The following is a 21,327-nucleotide window of genomic DNA, read 5'->3' on the forward strand; positions in this document are numbered from 1 at the left end:
TAAATTCTTGATTCTTGGGAAATTTCTTTGCTTCAAATACATTATTTTATATTACACATTGATTTTTGTTTTGAAACTCATTCTAGAAGGTTTTATAATAAAAAGAATCGATTACAAGTATTTAACTTAATATAGCAAATAAATTCGGATAGCCATTAAAATTAATTTCGGCATTTCGGATCCACTAATAAAGTAAGGAAATTCGGACCATCTTTTTAAATTCTATGCTAGAAAAAGTATGGAAAATATTTAAAAAAAGATGTACCGATGAATGCACCAATGATATACAATTTTCTCAAAGAAATTTTTTTTCTTTTTTCTCACCTGGAAAACCTTTAAAACATTTTCCACGTATTTCTATAGAAAAATAAATTAATTAAAACATAAAAACATATAAATGTTTCGTAAAACATCATATTATATTATTCATTATGTATATCAGTATATGTCTCTATATTATAATCCTTATAGCGATTCCAAATTCTGAACATCAATAATAATCACGACTAATCAAAATCTTCCTTTTTTGAGTAAATCAGTTAAAATTGTTTGTTTGTTTATCGTTATACTTTATAAATAATAATGTAAAAAACTTGAGATTTTCTTGTATATCATTATAATTTCATATATTTTACAATTAATACAATTTAATTTAATTTAAGCTTGACAATTGTCGTGAAAATTTAAATGTAATATTAATTTTAATACGTATAAAAAGTTACGGATTTACGGAAATTAATCTCTGATTGAATGATTAAAATATTATTATTATTACGAAATTATATTATGTAATATAATACTAACGCGACTTTCATTATTTTCTCAAAATAATTGGTACCTAATGATTTGATTACACGGGTTAAAATTTTTTTCAGTCTAAAATCTATCGGCAAAACTTTACTCAAATAAGATAATTAGGCACATGTAAACGTCCCACTCGCCCCATTTTTTTACTAACTTTGTAATATTCATTTCCAAAAAAAAAAATAATAAGCTTATATAAATATAAGTACATTCGACTTTTTTTTTCAATTTATTTTTGAAATTTTTAACTTTTATATAAATAGGAGGGAATAGATTGTAAATAATTTTTAATCGTTTAGAAAAAAAAAAAAAAGATATTCCAAAACTTTTATATAATTATTATCCATGTCTCGATCAAAATCCGCCTCGATTATTTCATCTTCAATAAAAACAAATTCAAATTTTAAACCATTAAAAAAGAAATTCAGTTTATTTAGTTTTTTAAGTGAGAAGAGAAGTATAAAGAAAAAACAAAAAAGAGATGTTGAACAATCTATAACTATAGGTGAAACTTATCTTATAGTTCACTTATACGTTAATGAATTAGTTAAAAGAGGTAACGTATTAACGTATCTTCGTGTGACGATGAAATTTATTAGAATTAATTCCGAGAATATACTGTGAAATTAGGATTAACGGATCCCAATATCTTTGGCCCTGGTCCTGTTCAAACTGACAATGAAAATGATGAGGTCCGTTTCCTTATTAATTGTCTATTAAGAGATAATCGTGTAGAGTTTGAAGAAGAATTGAAATATCAATCCATAAATAATATTATTATTGGTATAAGGATGGCATTAAGAAATTGTACTTCTATCATAATTTCCTACGAAAATTATGAGGATTTCGTTAAACACGAAATAGGTATTTTGAAATTTTTTTTATTTTTTATTTTTTTTTTTTTACCGTACGTCACGTGATGATACCCGTATATTAAAACTTTCTTCTATTATATTATAGAATGGCAATATGATCCAAAAATTGGTTCATTTAATCAATTCCTTTCGTATCTTCCATATAAAAATCAAGGAATTCTCGTGGAATTATTTGATTTTTTCGCAATGACTATGGAAGTTTCTCATATAAATCACGTCCATCCAAGACGAATTCTAAAATCAATGTCACTTCACTTATTTAATGAATCACTTTCAAAATCTTATGAAAATTTTCATTTAGCTTATCAAGATTGGTTAAAATATTCAAATGCATTAACTCATCTATTTTTGGCTTATATGAGGGAAAGATCTTATTCAACTAATTTACCTGATAGGTTAAATATATTATTAAAAGATTATGTTGAATGTAGGGAGAAATGTATAAGAAATAGTGTTACTAATGAATATGGAAATGAAATTATTTTTAAGGAACATATTTTACCTGATATTACTATGGAAAATTTAGATGACGCTATTATATCAATGGAACAATTTGATATTAATCCTATCCAAAGATCAAGCATGTTAAAAAGAAATGTTAAAAAAATTCAGAAAAAGATCAGCAGAAGATTCAGAAATTCTTTTTATCCAACATTTCCCGAAAAATTTATCTTAAAACGTAAAGAAAATATTAAACCTTCTTCTTTCCCTAATATAACTAAGATTGATGATCCAGAAACTGTCGAAATTAAATGGGATGAGTTACAAAGTAGAGGTTTATATATATTATCTGAAGAAGCTTTGAAATTATTATTTATTTATGATAATTTTAGATTTACTAATTTTGAAAATAGAAAGAATAAAAAAATAGAAAAAAATGAACGATATAATATATCAGGTCCATTGGAATTCATTAATGATCCGATAAATAATGATGTTAAGAATGTTTATTCAATTTATTCAGTTGATAATGAAAATATTGAATGTAATGATTTTATAAAAGAAGAATTTCATGATTCAATAATCAGCAATTCAAATATATTCAGTTCAACTTCAACACTTAACCCTTCTGATAATGGAACTAATTCAACAACTATTGAGTATAATAAAATTATGACTTCAAATGAGATAGAAGAACGAAAAAAAATTCGTACTTGTTATAAACTTTCATGTTTCAAATGTCATGAAATAAATTATTCAAGTTGGGGCGATTGGAATTGGGATGGTTGGCAAAATATAGAAAAATCTAATTATCTATCCCATGATAATTTAACAAAATCTCAACAACATTATTTAGAAGACGACGAGCAATTATATGAAAATTTTCAACAAAATGATGATCAATATCAATATCAAGATGATTATGATGAAAAAGCATCGCAATCATGTCAATCTGATCAGTCAGTATTTGAACGATATTCTGTTATACGTGGTAAAGAATTTCCTTATCCACTTACTCCAACGAGATCTAATCGTCAATCTCCAATTCCAGGGAGTAGAGGTTCTTTATTTAATAGACAGATTCGAGTTGCTAGTCAAATTCCTAATTTAATAAATACAGATAGAATTGAAGAAATTGTAGAAATTATTATTAACCATAATCTTAACAACAACAATCTGCAACAGATTACAGAATCTGAAACTATCATTCCATATTCATCCATTAATTACGAATGAATTAAGTGTTTAAGTAGGAAGAATATATGGGAGACACTAAAAATAACATATATGGCACATTTATAAGTTACTTACTCGTGACGTTGTAATTTAATGCGCCTTTTTAATGATTTTCAACGTGAAATTGACTCAAAATCAGACCGAACTGGTAACGATAAATCCTTATATCATTAAGTTTTCTAACCAAATATGAGTTTTCAATTACCGGTTATTTATATATTATAAAATTTTTACTTATATATATTGTATTTATTATACTTTGTATTTAAATTATTATTAAAAATTAAAATTCCTTTATCGGTTCCATAACTTTATAATATTTATATTATGTCACTTAAGTAATTGTTCTCAGAAATAACTACATTTATTTTTGAGATTCACATAATTGAAACCGAAAACTAAAGATAAATACTGCACATAATAATACGCAACAAATAAATAATAAATATGAGCGGAATTCGAAAGTTAATAGCAACTAAACTTTATTAAATTGTAATTCCTAATTTAAGTTAAAATACCGTAACACTTTTTGCTAAAGGGAGGTTCATTATGTTTTATTAATGTCCATTGTGTATGCCTAAAAAGGAGATCGTCCAGATTCCAGAAAACATTATCCGTTTCATATATGGTAGTATTTTTTGATTTACTTTTGATCCGGAAAATTTGATCCGTTTCCTATTTATTTTACTTTATCGATAAAAACTATAATTAAATAATTATAATTTTTTTACACTTATTATCGATTTGACGAAATGATTTAATCTGACGACATCTTATGAACCTTACGACATAAGAATTTCATATATTAAATCATTATGGGCTAATTCATATGGATTTGCCTAATATAACCTAATTGAATAATTACAAATCCATAAAGTTATGTAATCAATTTTTCAGATATTATAGGGAATTTTAATGAACATCACAATTCAATTTAGCATAAATAAGGTAATCGAAACGCCTCAAAAAATTATTTTCTCTCTTTTTATTAACCAAAGAAAAAAAAAATATGATTGAAGAACGAACGGAACTTTCATCTTTACCAACAGAAAGTTTATGTGAAATTTTTCATTATTTAGAAGAGGATTTTCGCACGTTATATTCATGTCTTCAAGTGAATAGATTTTGGTGTAAACAAATAGTTACAATTCTTTGGCAAAATCCTATGCCAAATACTTATTCATCCATAAATTTGGGTGTATTCATTAATTCTTTTGAGGAAGAAATAAGATTGGAATTGGAACAAAATCATGGAATAAATGTTAATGAGTTACCTAAACCTTTATTTAATTATGAAAAATATTTAAAAATTTTAAATTTAAGGGGAGTTAGACATGCGGTATTTTATTGGTTAAAAAATTATCGACTTTCTAAAAATCCATTCTTTGATGAATGTATTAATTTTAATCAAAATCCAACAATTGATATTATTGAAAAATCTTTAATGAAATTAATATTAAAAAATTCTTATAGGATTGATCATTTGATATTGGATTTATCTCGTAGATATGGGGATATATTGGAAGTTGAAATTTTTACCAATGAAGAATATTCTGGTATTAGAAATATTACGAAATTTTCTTTTGTTAATAATACTTCAGAAATATGTTATAATAATATTAAAAATCTTTTGCAAGTTTTACCAACATTATGTACCAAGATTGAGATATTCAAATTTTATAATTTAATTTATTTACATGATGAATATGAAACAAGATTGGTTAACTTCATTAAAAATCAAAATCAATTAACTTCATTTGATTTATCAAAAGGTTATATTAATATTTCAAGAATGATTATGGCTTTAAAATATCAAGCAACTAGTTTAAAAAGATTAACTTTTAACAAAATTAGTTTTATTGATTTTTCTTATTTCTCATTTGATCATTTGATTAATTTAGAATATCTTGAAATTGAAGGTACTTATCCTATTGAATTTATTTTATTCCCTTTAAGTAAGGCTAATTTAAAACTTAAATCTTTTATGGCTAAATTTATTGAAATTGATTATAATCTTAAAGAATCTATTTTAAAATCTTCAAAAAATACTTTGGAAGAATTATATTTAGAAATTTATATTCCTAGGATTAATGGAAAATCTCCACTTTGTAATATATGTCCAAATTTATCTCATTTAACAATTTCATTATGTATTTTTGATAAGATTCATGATCATATTATAATCTTTTTAAATTATATTAATAATTTAAAAAATTTATCTCACCTTTTAATTGAATTTTCTTGTACTTCAAATAATGAAATTTTAGATAAATTTAATGAAGTTAATTTACCTTGTTTAAAATATTTTTCTTTTAAATTTAATGATTATTCATTTATTTCACTTAAAAGATGGGTAAAATATTTTTTTTATAATATTTATTTTAATAAGATAATTTTTTATTTTAAGGATTGTTATTTAAATATTGAACAAATGAATCTTTTAAATAATTTTTATATTAAAAATAAGAAAAATAATTTTTCATTGGTTTGTTCTGATAATTTTAAATTTGTAGCTATTAAAAATCCAGAATTTTAAAATTACTGTATTTTGGGATTGGGAATTGGAATTTGGAATTGGGATAAATAGGGAGGTTCTTTTTATTTATTAAAGTTATTATTTACTAAGATTTTTTGATATTTAAGAATCTGAATATTTATATTCAGTTTGTATTCGTAGATTTCATTCATTTTTTTTTTTTTTTTGAAAATAAAATGCTTTTTTTACATAAATATGATAACGACAAATAAAATTTGTATAATACGTATATATGTGAATCTTTTTATTAAATATAATCATATAGACATCGACATTATTCAAAAATTTTCAATTCTTAATTTAGCAGATATCGGCCCACTTCTGGTAAATTATTAAATTCACGACGAGGAAAAAACAAATGATATATTTTTTAACGAAATTCTTTTTTTATTTATTTTGATTTTTTTTTTCTTGCATTTTGCATAAAACTTGTAAAACAAATAATCTATATATAAACTTTTAAAATTCTATTCTTTTTTAAAAAAATCCCCTTCTTTAAGTAGCTCTTTTAAATATATTTTAAACACATTTCTCTTATTTTTTTTTAAAAAAAAAATTCTTCCAAAAATCCAACTTCTAAATATTCTTCTTTTTAAATTTTCTTTCTTTCAAAAAATCAAACTCTTTTTTGAATTATTTGTTAATATATATCCAAAAAAAAAGAAAAAAAAAACTTACATAAAAAAAGAGATCTCATAAAATTCTTCCACAATTTTCCAGATCAATTATATCATTTAAATATTGTTCATTATAGCTAAATTATTTACAACAGAAGAACTATAAAAATTATGTTTACTAAATTCACATTTAAAAATTAATATAAATAAATAATTATTTATATTTATTAAAAAACTTACTTGTTTAACATATATATAGAATCATCAAACCATGCTCTAATGACTTCACAAGAATCAATACTTTCTATACGAAAATAAGGAATAACTTGTAATGCTTCATTAATAACTACATCACTTAAATTCGTACTTCTATCATTATCCAAAGCCACATACTTTAATTGTGAATTTCTCTGAGCATATCCTATAATAACTTTAATGTGATCATCACTTATATTAGGACACCATGATAATGTTAAAGATTCAAGATTAGCTGTTAAATTTAATAAGAATTGTTCAAAAGATTCAGCTGAAGTATCAACACAAATTTCAAGATGTCGTAAAGTAGGAGTCAAAATCTTTCCAAGTTGTGAAAGTTGATTAGAATTAAGAATTAATCCATCTTCACTGTCAATTGATAAACATTCTAATCTATTAAAAGATTCTAAAGCACGAAAAGCCGCGTCCAATTCTGCATCTATGTTAGCCCAAAATGCGAAACATGTAACATTCTTACAATTCACCAATATTTCCGTAAACATTGTTAAATCTTCTTGTGGTGTCATACATGGTAAGAAAACTTTTGATAAATTCTTTTGACTATTCTTTACGATCGTTGTTACCTTTTCTACATCTAAATATACCACTCCAACAAATGATAGAATTTCCAAGTTTGGAAAAGTTACATTACACCAAGAAGTTGCTTGATCTTCAGGAAAATCACAATTATGAAATTCTAAATTTTTTAAATTTTGACAAATTCCCAAATAATCAAAGAGGTTATAAAAAGAAAAATTACATTCAGAAAATCTAATGGTATGAAGGGTCTTATATTGAGTGGATAAAGCTGATATGATCTCTATTGGAACTCCAAGCCATTCACATCTTGGTCCGTATAATCGAAAATCTTTTAAAGAATTTTGAAGTTTTATCAAATGTGATAAAGAATCAAGTTGTACACCAGAAATTAAAGGACCTATCCATATCTCTTCTAAAGTGACACAATTTATTCGTGTTAAATATGATAAAATATGATTATCATATTTAATTTCAATTTGTAAAGATCGTAAAAATTTCGGATATTTAGGTGAATATTCTATGTGTTGTCCACGTAAACTTTGAAAATTTTCTAAAGAACAATGAATAATATTTTGTACTGATGTAAAATTTTTAATAAGTAATGAATATAAATGACAAACCAATTCAACTTTATTAAAATCAAAGAATAATCCTTCTAATTCGCTTTCAAATTGATTTTCCATCCCGTTAACCCAATCTTTAATACTTATTGTTAAAAATTTAGTTCTTAAATCTTTCAAATATATTGAATATTTAAAGAATGGTCGAGATAAATTCTTGATATATTTAGTTAATCTCACTTCACTTTCCAGTTGATCAAAGACGTTAGCTATATAAGTATGAATAAGTTTCACGGAAGGTTTATTTAATAATAAAAAAGGTCGTCTCCATAATATAGGTATTGCTGTAATACACCATGAACGATTAACAAGAATACATGAATGTAATGTTATTTTGTCGTCGTGTAAATTTTCAAAAATTTCTTCAAAAATTTCTAGGGGTAAAAATGAGGACATCTCTCTATATATATAAATTTTTTTTTTTTAATTAAGATGATGATGATTAAATGATGATGATTAAATAGAAAAAATTTTTTTTTAAAGTTATATTTGATTAGCCTTTTATTACATATAAATTTTTTTTTTTAAAAAAAAAAATTTTGAAAAGAAAAATTGAATTAAGAAAATTTCTGCACAGAATGCTAAAAGGAAAATCTTTTTTGTAACCTTTATTTTAAACTAAAAAAAAATCGTGTAACCGGGATGGTAATAGCCGATACAGGGAATACAGGAAAAATACCATCCGATCTTCCGAACTCATCGATGATCTAAACTATATCCGCAGAACAAATTCGGATAGCGCCACAGGAATTAAAAGAATTTATACTCAAATTTCCTAGAAATAACGCTTCCGATAAAGATGAAATTATCATGGATATAAACGGGAATGACGGAAGGCGTAACATCATTATTCTCACGAAAAATCATCATCTTTGAAAAAAGTGCATCGTACCAATTATTAATTTGAACGTCATAAAAATTTCTGAAAACGATTAATTTGATTGACAACTAACTATCTCCAGTAACTATCACATTTACAAATGGGCACAAAGTTCTAAATAATATATGGTTATTAAAAGTTAAATTAAAATGATATGCTTAACTATTCGCAGCTTCTTAGTATAATATTTCCATATGCGGGGAGATCATTTACCATTTACAGGGCGACTATATCAATCTTATTTTATAAGGCAATTTTTTGATGGTATTTTCGACTAAATCGCTTACCGACTTTTATTTCTATTATCCGTAATTGATAGCTACCATTTTTTATTATATCCGTAGTATCCTGGATCATTGTTTTCCGGCCAAAGGGCAAAAGATATACGAGTAATTTGAGATGAATCTCGATAAAGTTGAATATCGACGCAGTCTCTTTTAAATTTTAGAAAAACTGTAATAATAAATAGATCAAAATCACCATTAGTTATGAAAGAGTAAATGACTTTTAAATGATTTACAGTTTACGATCAAAAATCTCTGATTTTTTTTTATGTAACATGCAAAGGAATTTGGAATTCTTCCGAAATTAGTTATTTTCTTCCTTTTTAAAAAAAACTGATGAAACTTTGCGCTAAAAAAAGTCGTACAATAATAATTAATCCGGATTTTGTTTCATTGAAAAGTCGGATTATTAAAACCAAAAGTTCTAGGAAGTATCTGAGTAATCACATGGGATTTGCAGGATTACTTATTCATCACATTATTAATAGTATTACTAATTGCATTCTTGACGATCTTTACTCACATATTCATAACAGATGAGTATAAAAATAGCCCTTTTCGCTATAATTCTACTTTAAGTTCTTTACATTTATTAAAAAACCAATGTCTGTGTTTAAAATTGCAGGAATATGCGGATCACTTCGTAAAGATAGCTTTAATAAAAAATTACTTCTTCGTACACAACAATTATGTTCTGAACATATCAAAGGAGCTACTATCGAAATTATCGATTGGAGTCAAGTGCCCATTTATAATCAGGTGCTCGGTGCTTTACATCTTTAAAAAAAAAAACTCCGAATTAACATTTATATTACTTTAAATATAAGGATCTCGAATCTAATCCTCCACAATCGGTACTTGATTTCAAAAATTCTCTCGCTGACCATGATGCAATCATAATTTCTACACCGGGTAAACATAATAACAGTTTTAAATCTTTTATAAATTTTTTTATTGACAAAAATTTTTTATTTTTATCCTTATTTTAGAATATAACTACAGTATTCCGGGTAAATAAAATTAAAGAAATTCTCAGTAAATAATAAATAAAAGTTATTTTATATATATTTTTTATTTTTTATTAGGTCCATTGAAAAATGCAATAGATTGGGCAAGTAGGCCCGTTGGCGATCGTGGGCAAGTATTTGCGGGTAAGGCTGTAGCAATAATAGGTTCCGGTCCAGGTTCCGGTCCAGGTTCTTCGGGTTCTGGACGCGCCCAATTTGTTTTAAGAAAGTCTTTAGTTTTCTTGGATATGGTCCCAGTTAATAAGTAATTAACTTTTTTTTCCATTATATATACATGTGTGTATTATACATTAAATTTTAATTAAAATTATTTATTTATTAGACCTTTGATTACGATTACTGACGCAGGCCATGCTTTTAATGAAGATGGTAGCTTAATTAATAAGCATTTTGAAAATAATATTATTAAAGTATTGCAAAATCTCGTTAAATTAGGTAAACAATTAAAAATTGATCCAGAATAATATAATAGCAATAGTTCCAAAAATAATATTGATCTTGTAATTTTAAAAATCTTCATGTCTAAATTACAAATAAAGTTATAATTATTTAAACGTCCTGCAAATTTATTAGTTTTCTTGTATAAAATCCTATTTCCCGTAAAGGTTAATTATATTATGTACGAGATACTCAGTACAGTTAAATTATCAAATCTTGGCCGGAAAATAATTACCTTGATTTATAGTATCAGCTAATCTTAATTTTAAAATAATTGGTTGTTCTTTATTTTGAAATTTGAAAGAACCTATTTGATAGAATTTCGTGGTAATACTTTTTTTTATCGTTACCCAATTTTTAAATTTCATTATGCTAATTAACATTATAAAACCTTGTCTTTTAGGAAATGTTTTGCAAAAAATGATTTTTTTATATAATTTTATGAATTTTTGACATTGGATTGTTCCGTCGAAAGCATTTTTTTAGACTTTCTTTTTCTTTCAATCTCTTGATGATTTCGGTAAAATAATTCTAAACATCTTCTCATAGATTCTAATGACTCATATATTATTAATTCTTGTGTTATTAAATTTAATATATGAAGTAAGAAGTGGAATTTTTAATAAAAGTATGAAAATGTATATCAAAATTTAAGGTCATAAAGTCTAGTCTATTAAATATTATTATTAAAAAAAAATTTTCAAATTATTGTTATTTTTTTTTTGATCAGTTTTATAATTTGTACTTACGAAATGAAAATCTGGTACGTCCTTTATCTTTTCCAATACAACAGCATTCTTTCTAGAAGATTCATATTTTCCATACGAATTAATGTTGTATCAAATATTATTTCAGTTTTATCATGTTTTCAATCCATTTACACGAAATTTGAATTATATAAAATAATTCGTCTTCGTTCAAAGTTTTTAAAGCTTCCATCATCTTACTATCATTCCTTGGAGCACAAATAATTAATGCGAAAAACTCTTCAAAAAAAAAAGAAAAGAAAAAATCTAAAAAACCTTTAATTGAAGATGAAGCTCTTTAAATAATATATGGTTATTAAAATTAAATTAAAAAGATATACTAACTATTCGTAGCTTCCTCATGTTAATCATATAGAGTTGCAAGGGAGATCATTTACCATTTATAGGAAGCGACCAGATATTGTATCCTGGATCATTGTTTTTCCGGCTACTTTAAAATATTACCAATATTACAGAAAAGAGTATACGAATAATTTGAGATGAATCTCGATAAAGTTAAATATCGACGCAGCCTCTTTTGAATTTTAGAAAAACTGTAATAATAAATAGAGATCCAAATCACGGATGTTCAATTAGCATATAAAAAGGTAAAATGGTAAATGACTTTTAAATAATTTCAGTTTACGATCGGGTTTGGTTAATCAAATTCACGATATTACATAATTAATCCGGATTTGTTTTTATGAAATAACTCCTAAGTCGGATTATTAAACCAAAGGCCCAAGGTTCTAGGAAAATGTCTGAGTAATCACATAAGATTTGCAGATTACTTTTTGTGCACATTATAATTACCAATGCATTCTTGGTACCCATGTATTTTTATGACTTCGAACCCGCCACAAAACATATAAAGAGATGAGTATAAAAATAGACCTTTTCGCTATAATTCTATTATAATGTCTGTGTTTAAAATTGCAGGAATATGCGGATCACTTCGTAAAGATAGCTGTAATAAAAAATTACTTCTTCGTACACAACAATTATGTTCTGAACATATCAAAGGAGCTACTATCGAAATCATCGATTGGGGTCAAGTGCCCATTTATAATCAGGTGCTCACTGCTTTACATCTTAAAAAAAAAACTCCGAATTTAACATTATTACTTAAATATATAAGGATCTCGAATCTAATCCTCCACAATCGGTACTTGATTTCAAAAATTCTCTCGCTGACCATGATGCAATCATATTTTCTACACCAGGTAAACGTAATAATAGTTTAAATCTTTTATAAATTTTTTTTATTGACAAAATTTTATCCTTATTTTAGAATATAACTACAGTATTCCGGGTAAATAAAATTAAATTTTCAGTAAATAATAAATAAAAAGTATTTTATATATATTTTTTACTTTTTATGTACTGTATATACAATAGGTCCATTGAAAAATGCAATAGATTGGGCAAGTAGGCCCGTTGGAGATCGTGGACATGTATTTGCGGGTAAGGTTGCAGCAATAATAGGTGCTGCAGGTTCTTCGGGTTCTGGACGCGCTCAATTTGTTTTAAGACAGTCTTTAGTTTTCTTGGATATGGTTCCGGTTAATAAGTAAATAACTTTTTCATTATATATGATATGTGTATGTATATTTAATATGTGTATTATATATTAAATTTTTATTAAAATTATTTATTTATTAGACCTTTGATTACGATTGCTGACGCTGTCCATGCTTTTAATGAAGATGGTAGCTTAGTTGACAAGCACTTTGAAAATAAGATTATTAAAGTATTGCAAAATCTCGTTAAATTAGGAAAACAATTAAAAATTGACCCAGGATAATATAATAGCAAAAGTTCCAAAAATTATGTGAAGTAATATAAATCTTATGGATCTTGTAATTTTAAAAATTTTCATTTGCTAAACGTCAAATTTAAAACACTTTTCTTGTGATAAAATCCCATTTCCCGTAAAGGTTAATTAAATATTATGTACGACACACACAATACAGTTAATCTGGCCCAAATTATCAAATTTTGGCAAAATAATTAGTATTAGTTAGTCTTCAGTTCTTTATTTTGGAATTTGTTCATAAGTAGTTTGAAAGAATCTATTAATTTCGTGGTAAACTGGAAATGATAATTTTTTTTTTATCGTTAATTTTTTTTAATTTCATTATGCTAATTGGCATTATAAAACCTTGTCTTTTAGGAACAAAAAATAAAAGATGAATTTTTCATTGTTTCATTGAAGTAATCTGTATAATCTACATATTTTAATTAAATGTTTTGCAAAAACGTTGATTTTTTTTATATAATTTTATGAATTTTTGACATTTGAGGTTTCAGCGTACTAGATTAAAATAAAATACATAAAAAAATTAATTGACATCCGCCATTTTTTCTCGCTCTTTATTTGTGTCATCATCATTATCTAATTCGGCATGCACATCATTATCATATTCATCCATATCAATATTTGCTTCATCTAATATAGGATTTTCATTTTCTTCCCCAAAAAAGCTAAATAATTCTACTGAATAAATAGGTATATCACCATCATTTAACCAATAATTGTTCTTCTTCCCATTATCTCTTGATTGTTCCGTCGAAAGCATTTTTTCAGACTTTCTTTTTCTTTCAATCTCTTGATGATTTCGGTGAAATAATTCTAAACATCCTCTCATAGATTCCAATGACTCATATATTGTTAATTCTTGTGTTATTAAATTTGATATATGAGTAAGAAGCGGATGGAATTTTTTGGAAATAATAAAATTAGGAAAATGTATATCAAAAATTAAGGTCATAAAATCTATAGCCTATTAAATATTATTATTAAAAAAAAAAAGATTATAATATTTCAAATTATTATATTATTATTATTATTATTATTTGTTAAATAATAATCAGCTTTATAATTTGTACTTACGAAATGAAAATCTGGTACGTCCTTTATCTTTTTCAATACAGCAACCTTCTTACTAGAAAATTCATATTTTCCATACGCCTCAATTAATGTTGTATCAAATATTATTTCAGTTTTATCATGTTTTTCAATCCATTTACACAAAATTTGAATTATATAAAATAATTCGTCTTCATTCAAAGTTTTTAAAGCTTCCATCATCTTACTATCATTCCTTGGAGCACAAATAATTAATGCGAAAAACTCTTCAATTGAAGGTTTTTTAGATTTTTTCTTTTCTTTTTTTGAAGATGATGAGCTCTTTGATACCAATTGTTTTGAGGATGATAGTGATATCAAGTATTTCAATAGGTATACAAGATCTTTTTCAGGTATATCGGTAACATGAATTATAGCAAGTTTCATTATACCCTATCAATTTATGAAATTCTGTCAATAAATAGAACAATGAAATTAACATTTTTTTTAAAAAAAGAGAAATTTTAAAATTTACCCATGAATTTCTTTCGATAAAAGCTTTGACGATTCCATCTTTCACATAACTGTCGGATAAGAGATTTTTCTCAATAAGATATTGAAATAAAGAAGCAGACCAAAAATTCATATTAGGAGTTCCATCCGGGTTTAGCGATATGCAATATGATACTACTTTTTTGATAAAATCATTCGAAAATATAGGTATACGTGTATTCATCTAAGTTTTTCAGGATGATGTAAGAATGATTGATTTATAAGACTTTTTAAAATGGTTGATATATGACAAAAAAATGGTTATTTACCTTGGCGAATTCTCTTGACTTCATTTCTATATATTCGGATTGCAGTGATACATTTTGTCCTTCCTCCATTTCTTTTTGCCATGAAGATAATGTGAATATATTATCTTCGTTATTATCTATATTATTTAAAACAATATCCTGGTCTTTAGTGCTTTGATTATCATTACGAGATTGTTTTAAATAAATTTTTAGGTATTCATCATATTTTTTAGGTTCAATTGAATGGTTTTTTAATTTAGATTTTAAATATTGTGATTCGCTTTTCGCTGCGAAGTTTTCAATTTTTTTTTCAATCTCCTTTCCAGTAGGAGTTAAAGTAGGATCTAGAATATCAGCAAGTAAATTAGATTCGTTTTGCAAATAACTCTGATTTTTCTTTTTAGTATTTTTGTTAGCAAGCTCTGGTTTAATTCCGTTCACCTAAGAATATATTTTAAAGATAAGGCATTATTAAAAAGTATCTAAATAAAAACTTATACCTGAATAAAACATATGACACTACCTGTTTGTCAATTCCATTTTCTGTGATACTTGCGTCTCTAATTTCCTTCTCTTCTATTACCAAACTCCCGTCTGTTTCATTTAAGCGATTTAGTGCTTCCAACAACGTCATTGATAAAAGATTTCTAGAAAACATTATGAATACTAAGAGTGAGTTTATGACGAAAAAAATTAAAAAAAAAAATATTAATAAATAAGCAAAAGTGTTCAATACCTTTGATCAAGGATCAGTTAAAAATAGATTGTCAAAAAAAAAAAATGTTTTATGCGAGCAAAAACCACGTGACCGTGGCGCAGCAAAATAACGGTTCACTTAATCACGTGAAATATTTTAAAATAACAGATAATCATTCTGATTTTTATTATTTAAAATAAACTTGCTTGATTCATAACTTCTTTAGCAAAATCTCCTTCCGATTTTTTTATTCCTTCCCCACGCTCCCATCTTCTAAAATCTATTATTTCAATCGCAACTCCTAACTCTTTTTCTATTTTCCCTATAACATCTTTTACACTGCCACCTCCAATTAAAAAATCTTGATTTAATAAAACATTTTCTTTTATATAATCATCCCTATTAATTCCATCTTGAATTGCTTTAATGTCATTTTTGCTAATGTACTTGGGATTAAATCCAACAACCTGTCTGGATAAATTTCTCAATAATTTAGCTATATGTTCTGAAGAGTATAGGGAATTTTGATTTTGTTTTGCAGGTCTACCTAATAATTTTATAACAACTAATCCTCCAATTCTTCCTGTATATGAATCATCACCATGAACATAACCACCCGTCAAAATGTAACTATTTTCATTTGAAGATTCGTTATTATCTGGAAACATTACGGCTTCAGCTCTACGTAAACTAATGTTTTCACCTAATTTAGTTACAAGTTCTGATATAGATTCTTGAATGGTAGTTAAAGAAAGATTAGCAAAAGATGATGAAGTTGATGGATGAGGAAGCAGAGGTGAAGATTGGAGAAGTGAAAGTGGTATTGATTGAATGAATGGGGCAGAATTGGAAGATGACGAATAAATAGGCGCAATATCGGAAGATAGTAAAAGAGATGTAGATGCGATTTGAGTAACAAATTGTTGGAAAAGAGTATTACGCGAAACAAAGTCAGTTTCGCAATTTACCTATAATTTTAGTATAATTCGTGAATAATTTATGAATTAATATACATATATACATAGCAATAATAATTTTTTGTGAGAGGAAAAAAAAAATTTACTTAAAAAAAATAGTTGTATACAATAATAAAAAATTTTTTAATACCTCAACAATTGCACCTCTCGTATTTCCCATAACTTCTTTTCCTTTTGTTAATACAATTCCAATCAATCCTTCTTTAGCAACTCTTCCTTTAAGTTTTTCAGCTTTAGCAACACCACTAGTTTTAGAATCTTCTAAAATCCACGATAATGCTACGTCATAATCATTATCATGCTTTGTTAACGCTTCTTTTGCTTTTGTAATACTAACTTGCGTTTCTTGGCGTAATTGTTGTAAAAGTTTTAAATTTGGTTTTACAGTTGTATAAAACCTATATGCAATTGTGGAAGAAGGAAAGCCAAACGAGGATAGAAATGCTAAAGGGAGTTTTTGAGAAACTCTAAACATGTTTACGAATGAATTTCTTATCAAAAAAGTTATCTAAGATAATCAAATATCAATTACTATTTTAGAAAGTATACAAATTACACCCGTTTTTTGATCATCCATCATTCTCTCAGTTTAATTTCTAGAATTCATAAAACTTTTAAAAACATGACTTTAAACTTTGTATGGAAAGCATGGGAAGGAGATATCTGGCGCAAATCTTTAAGGAATTTATCCTTTATAGCAAACACTTCTAGTAATACGCGACGAAATTTGAAATTGCAATACAGAAAGTTAGACTCTCGAACTTTATATAATTCTAATAAAAATTCTAATGTACAAACTCATCAATCAATTCGTGTTAAACAACATACTGGTAGATTCTTACGTTCTAAACTAACCATAATTAGTTTTCCTCCTGACGAAAAAAACGAATCATCCAAAATATCTAATGAACCGAAAATGACATACGAGCACTTACCATTACGTTCCATTAAAAAAACCTCAATTAATGACTTAATTTTAGAAGGAAAAAGACAAATGATTAAGGCATTTATGCCAAAAGGATATCCAGATTCAGTTACTAAAAATTACTGGGGATTTGTAAAATGGCAATTCCTTCATAATGTAGCAGGATCAGTTACGGGAGGTAAGTTTAATTGAATGTCAAACTGTATAATAATAACAATAACGTTGATCGTTAGCTTTACATAGTTCTGTCGACGCAGTCCTTGCTATACGCTATGGGACTTGGAGCAAAGTCAATTCCTGTATGTCAAATCAAGTTACAATAGTGCAATATGCGGCTTTGTCGGAGAGAATAAAATATCTAATATATCAATTTCATCCACAAAGCTCGCTGCAGCATTGAATTGGATCATTAAAGATGGTTTAGGTCAATTAGGCGGTGTAATTTATGCCGCGTTCATTAGTGACCGTTTTGATTCTGAACCAAAACGTCATCGCTTTCAAGCAACTGTCGCAATGCAAATTGCTTCAATCTTGGAATTATTGGCTCCATTATGGCCGGGCTCGTTTTTGCTAATTGCTTCAATTTCAAATATAGGTAAATCTTGCGATGATATACATAAAGTAATATAAGAATTGTCAATTTAACAAATTTACTGCACATAGGTAAAAATATTGCATGGTTAGCTGGGTCTGCAACAAGGTAATTTGCACAAATATTTTATTACTTGACATATTAAGGATATTTATTTAGTTTTATATTTATTTAGAGCACAGATGCATAAAACATTCGCGTTAAGAGATAAGTAAGTTAAATTCTAGCTACGATTTTGTTGCGGCAGGAAATTAAATTAACTGTCATTCGTTGTAATAGTTTAGGAGACATTACCGGAAAGTCAGGATCGCAAACTACGGCAGCAAGTTTAATAGGCATGTTAGCTTTATTATAGTTTATTCATGTTTGTTTCCATACTTTAACGTTCGATTTTATATAAAATTAAACAGGAACGGCACTTGGTGTTGTCATAAGCGGTACTATCACCAAATATAATCCAGATATTACTGCTGCAACATCTGCCGTTCAACCTATTATTCCAATCTTTCTTGCGTTTGGTCCATTTTCATTTTTCAACATTTATGGTAATTATAGATCTAGTCTCTATGTAACTACTAGTACCTTAAATGTCCCACGTGCAGAAATGATTCTATATGGCTTGTTAAATCAACTTGATGGAGCAACAACATTGTCAAAGATCAAGTGTGACATTAGAGATCTTATATCGTCGCCAAAAAAAGTTTCATCTGAGGAGATATTTGTTGGACGTTATCATTCTCCATTTGAAATACCATTGGAAATAGAACCAGCTTTGCATCATTATACTTCTAAAAAGCATGTCCATGATTTGCATGCTGCGTTGAAACAAAAGGGGTTACTTCACTCTGAGGAATACTTCCTTTTACATGTTCCTTATCACCATTTGTTTGGCAATTTAAGGAAAATGAAACGTCCTATACAACAAAATTCTCACCGACATAAACACCATACTCAGCTGCCTGGTAGCAGACAACATCTTTCATTATGGTTTTCGCAAAATGCTAACACTAGAGACATGATTAAGGGATTTTGTCACGCATGTGCGATTAGACATGCTCTGGAATATGTCGATCCTGCTACGTCCGAAGATAAAGATCAAGTGTTAGATATTATCCGAGATACTCATATCTTAGTGGAGAATTCATTTGAGAGTCTTATTAGTGCACTTGAGAGTAAAGAGTGGGAAACTGAACATGTTTTCTTTACAGAAAGAGATGATGGAAGACTATTTGTTGAAAAATAAAAATTCATTATTCGTAATTTATTGTAATTAAAGACTTATTTATAGTAACTACTGACTCATAATACGAGAAGATCGTCACGTCACGTGAATAAATTTTTTTCGATTTTTGAAGAGCTCGAGTTTGTCGAGTTTAACTGTTGAGTTAACATTCGTTTGCTTCGCTCGCAATGAAGCTTATTGAATATGAGTTATAATTCTGAAAAATCTCCGCTTATACACTTCCTTGTAGTATTAGCACTACTTCTAGTTTTGGCTTTACTTATCACGCCAGTTTTTTGGTCTTTCATTGCAATCATCCACATTTTTGTTTCGATCCTTCAGCTTATAGCTAAGTTCTGTACGTCGTCTGTTGGAATATTATCGCTTATTGCAAAACGTGCTCTTAAAGCTGGCTCATCCTGTGCAAATACTAATGGCTATCGTGATGTTGTGAGAAATATAAATGGAGTACAAATACATTTAGTCCTCACAATTGGTGTTGGCTTCGGTGCGCACAGATTCTACAATCTAGTTGAAGAACGGTACGTGTTGATATTTGTAGAAGTTTTTACTTCGAATTTTGAAATGACATAAATAACATGTAAAAATACTTAGCATTCAAATATTAAATTTAATAATAATAATCATAGTCCAAAATTCCGTCTTCAATTATATATACCCGATGAACCAGAAATCATGCCAAGAAAAGAACAATCCGGGATGAGATTGAGTAAGTGAGAATAGAATTGAATTAATCATATAAGTGTTTCATTTAAAATATGTTTACTAATAAATTTTTTGGTCCTTATTATGAATGATAAAGAGACGCAATCTCTACCCATTTATATTAGGTATAGACCACATGTGCCATCACCACTCGGACCTAATTATATCGTAGAATGGAAAGAATTAATAGATTTTTATCTTTCTAAAAGATACGCCTCGGGAATTTCAAATGGAACAAGATTGTCTACAACAGTAAGTCTTCGTTGATGATTTGTGAATTCTATTATTTTTTTCCTAAATTCTAATAATAGTGATGACATGTAGAAAGAAATTAGTGAATTAATCGTTCGATCTAACAAGAATACACGTGGCTTTAGCGAAAAGAGAGTTGACATCCACAATGTAAAGGAATTTGATTCGTAAGTTATAATTTGATAAGATTTCTATTATTTTAATCGACTTATTTAATCGATTTATTTTTTTTTAGTATCGAGATTCCTGGAGTAAACCCTTGGATCAATGAGACAAGAAATAAGGTGGTTCAACAAAAGAGAAACAATTTAAGCCCCCAGGAGACTTTAAATGCGGCTCGCGCACAACTTAAGCTTCTATTAAGAAGTCACAAGAAGCGATGCAACTGTTAAACATAAATTTTCTCTGTTTATATATTTCGGAAAAAAAAATTATTTTCTCCGCAGAATATAATCTTGATAATTTAGAATAATATAGAATAGAATTTAGAATTCCCTTATAAATAAGAGTTGTTCTAGAGCTATATCTTTAAGGATTATATCTTAAAAGTAGTTTATATTAATCATTAATCTTAATTCTTTATTACAATAGAGAGAAAAGTAATTAGTAATTTAATTAGATAATATTATAATATCACGGGTAAAAACTTAGAGAAATTAAAAGTTTGAAAATAATACAAATTTCTAATAAGTAATTATATACTAGTATAAATTCCTAGTTCTTTTTCTATTATGGATTATAATTGTACAAAAAACTTTTTTTTTCTCTGTTTGCAGGTTCCGGGATGGAGGAAAAAAAAATCTCAATTTTTTTTCTCCATCTGCAGGTCCGAGTACATGACAATTACCATTATCAATGATATAATGAATTCTCGACTTACCGAACTTTTTTTAGAAACCGGTTCCATATTATTCAAAAAGAGAATGTAGGATTGCTAATATTTCTCGATCAGTTTTTCGTCCGGGATCCGAACTTGATAAATGCGCAG

General features: G+C 26.9%; 9 protein-coding genes across 9 annotated transcripts; 6 read left to right on the forward strand and 3 right to left on the reverse strand.

Annotated features, from left to right (window-relative positions):
* The first annotated feature begins 1,033 nt into the window (after positions 1 to 1,033).
* OCT59_010503 (uncharacterized protein) lies at positions 1,034 to 3,669 on the forward strand. Its single transcript, XM_066133056.1, has 3 exons — positions 1,034 to 1,360; positions 1,435 to 1,668; positions 1,765 to 3,669. Exons 1-3 carry the CDS (start codon positions 1,150 to 1,152, stop codon positions 3,354 to 3,356), a joined length of 2,037 nt encoding a protein of 678 aa, XP_066000641.1. The 5' UTR covers positions 1,034 to 1,149; the 3' UTR covers positions 3,357 to 3,669.
* A 660-nt stretch (positions 3,670 to 4,329) lies between these two features.
* On the forward strand, positions 4,330 to 6,098 carry OCT59_010504 (uncharacterized protein). The gene has a single exon (XM_025316773.2). The coding sequence runs from the start codon at positions 4,366 to 4,368 to the stop codon at positions 5,890 to 5,892; it is 1,527 nt and encodes a 508-aa protein (XP_025179739.2). The 5' UTR covers positions 4,330 to 4,365; the 3' UTR covers positions 5,893 to 6,098.
* A 528-nt stretch (positions 6,099 to 6,626) lies between these two features.
* OCT59_010505 (uncharacterized protein) lies at positions 6,627 to 8,320 on the reverse strand (the record flags this gene model as incomplete). Its single annotated transcript, XM_066133058.1, has 2 exons — positions 6,627 to 6,669; positions 6,750 to 8,320. The coding sequence occupies 2 exons, from the start codon at positions 8,318 to 8,320 to the stop codon at positions 6,627 to 6,629; spliced, it is 1,614 nt and encodes a 537-aa protein (XP_066000642.1).
* A 1,344-nt stretch (positions 8,321 to 9,664) lies between these two features.
* On the forward strand, positions 9,665 to 10,678 carry OCT59_010506 (uncharacterized protein). The gene is made up of 5 exons (XM_025316771.2): positions 9,665 to 9,847; positions 9,916 to 10,000; positions 10,078 to 10,098; positions 10,174 to 10,360; positions 10,439 to 10,678. Exons 1-5 carry the CDS (start codon positions 9,692 to 9,694, stop codon positions 10,578 to 10,580), a joined length of 591 nt encoding a protein of 196 aa, XP_025179737.1. The 5' UTR covers positions 9,665 to 9,691; the 3' UTR covers positions 10,581 to 10,678.
* A 1,539-nt stretch (positions 10,679 to 12,217) lies between these two features.
* Positions 12,218 to 13,104, forward strand: OCT59_010507 (uncharacterized protein; the record flags this gene model as incomplete). The annotated part of the gene is made up of 5 exons (XM_025316770.2): positions 12,218 to 12,373; positions 12,439 to 12,523; positions 12,592 to 12,612; positions 12,699 to 12,870; positions 12,963 to 13,104. The coding sequence occupies 5 exons, from the start codon at positions 12,218 to 12,220 to the stop codon at positions 13,102 to 13,104; spliced, it is 576 nt and encodes a 191-aa protein (XP_025179736.1).
* A 403-nt stretch (positions 13,105 to 13,507) lies between these two features.
* On the reverse strand, positions 13,508 to 15,606 carry OCT59_010508 (uncharacterized protein; the record flags this gene model as incomplete). The annotated part of the gene is made up of 5 exons (XM_025316769.2): positions 13,508 to 14,083; positions 14,194 to 14,601; positions 14,684 to 14,884; positions 14,970 to 15,389; positions 15,472 to 15,606. The coding sequence occupies 5 exons, from the start codon at positions 15,604 to 15,606 to the stop codon at positions 13,643 to 13,645; spliced, it is 1,605 nt and encodes a 534-aa protein (XP_025179735.2). The 3' UTR covers positions 13,508 to 13,642.
* Positions 15,607 to 15,799: 193 nt separating this feature from the next.
* Positions 15,800 to 17,119, reverse strand: OCT59_010509 (uncharacterized protein). The gene is made up of 2 exons (XM_025316768.2): positions 16,753 to 17,119; positions 15,800 to 16,613 (listed from the first exon to the last, which is right to left on the reverse strand). The coding sequence occupies exons 1-2, from the start codon at positions 17,095 to 17,097 to the stop codon at positions 15,837 to 15,839; spliced, it is 1,122 nt and encodes a 373-aa protein (XP_025179734.1). The 5' UTR covers positions 17,098 to 17,119; the 3' UTR covers positions 15,800 to 15,836.
* A 125-nt stretch (positions 17,120 to 17,244) lies between these two features.
* OCT59_010510 (uncharacterized protein) lies at positions 17,245 to 19,440 on the forward strand (the record flags this gene model as incomplete). Its single annotated transcript, XM_066133059.1, has 7 exons — positions 17,245 to 17,725; positions 17,791 to 17,846; positions 17,932 to 18,142; positions 18,211 to 18,247; positions 18,315 to 18,350; positions 18,419 to 18,474; positions 18,550 to 19,440. The coding sequence occupies 7 exons, from the start codon at positions 17,245 to 17,247 to the stop codon at positions 19,380 to 19,382; spliced, it is 1,710 nt and encodes a 569-aa protein (XP_066000643.1). The 3' UTR covers positions 19,383 to 19,440.
* A 78-nt stretch (positions 19,441 to 19,518) lies between these two features.
* OCT59_010511 (uncharacterized protein) lies at positions 19,519 to 21,046 on the forward strand. Its single transcript, XM_025316767.2, has 5 exons — positions 19,519 to 19,903; positions 20,012 to 20,091; positions 20,185 to 20,339; positions 20,412 to 20,506; positions 20,575 to 21,046. The coding sequence occupies exons 1-5, from the start codon at positions 19,566 to 19,568 to the stop codon at positions 20,729 to 20,731; spliced, it is 825 nt and encodes a 274-aa protein (XP_025179732.1). The 5' UTR covers positions 19,519 to 19,565; the 3' UTR covers positions 20,732 to 21,046.
* Positions 21,047 to 21,327: the final 281 nt, after the last annotated feature.

The sequence above is a fragment of the Rhizophagus irregularis genome, chromosome 18 (assembly GCF_026210795.1).
Source record: "Rhizophagus irregularis chromosome 18, complete sequence".
Classification (NCBI taxonomy): Eukaryota; Fungi; Glomeromycota; class Glomeromycetes; order Glomerales; family Glomeraceae; genus Rhizophagus; species Rhizophagus irregularis.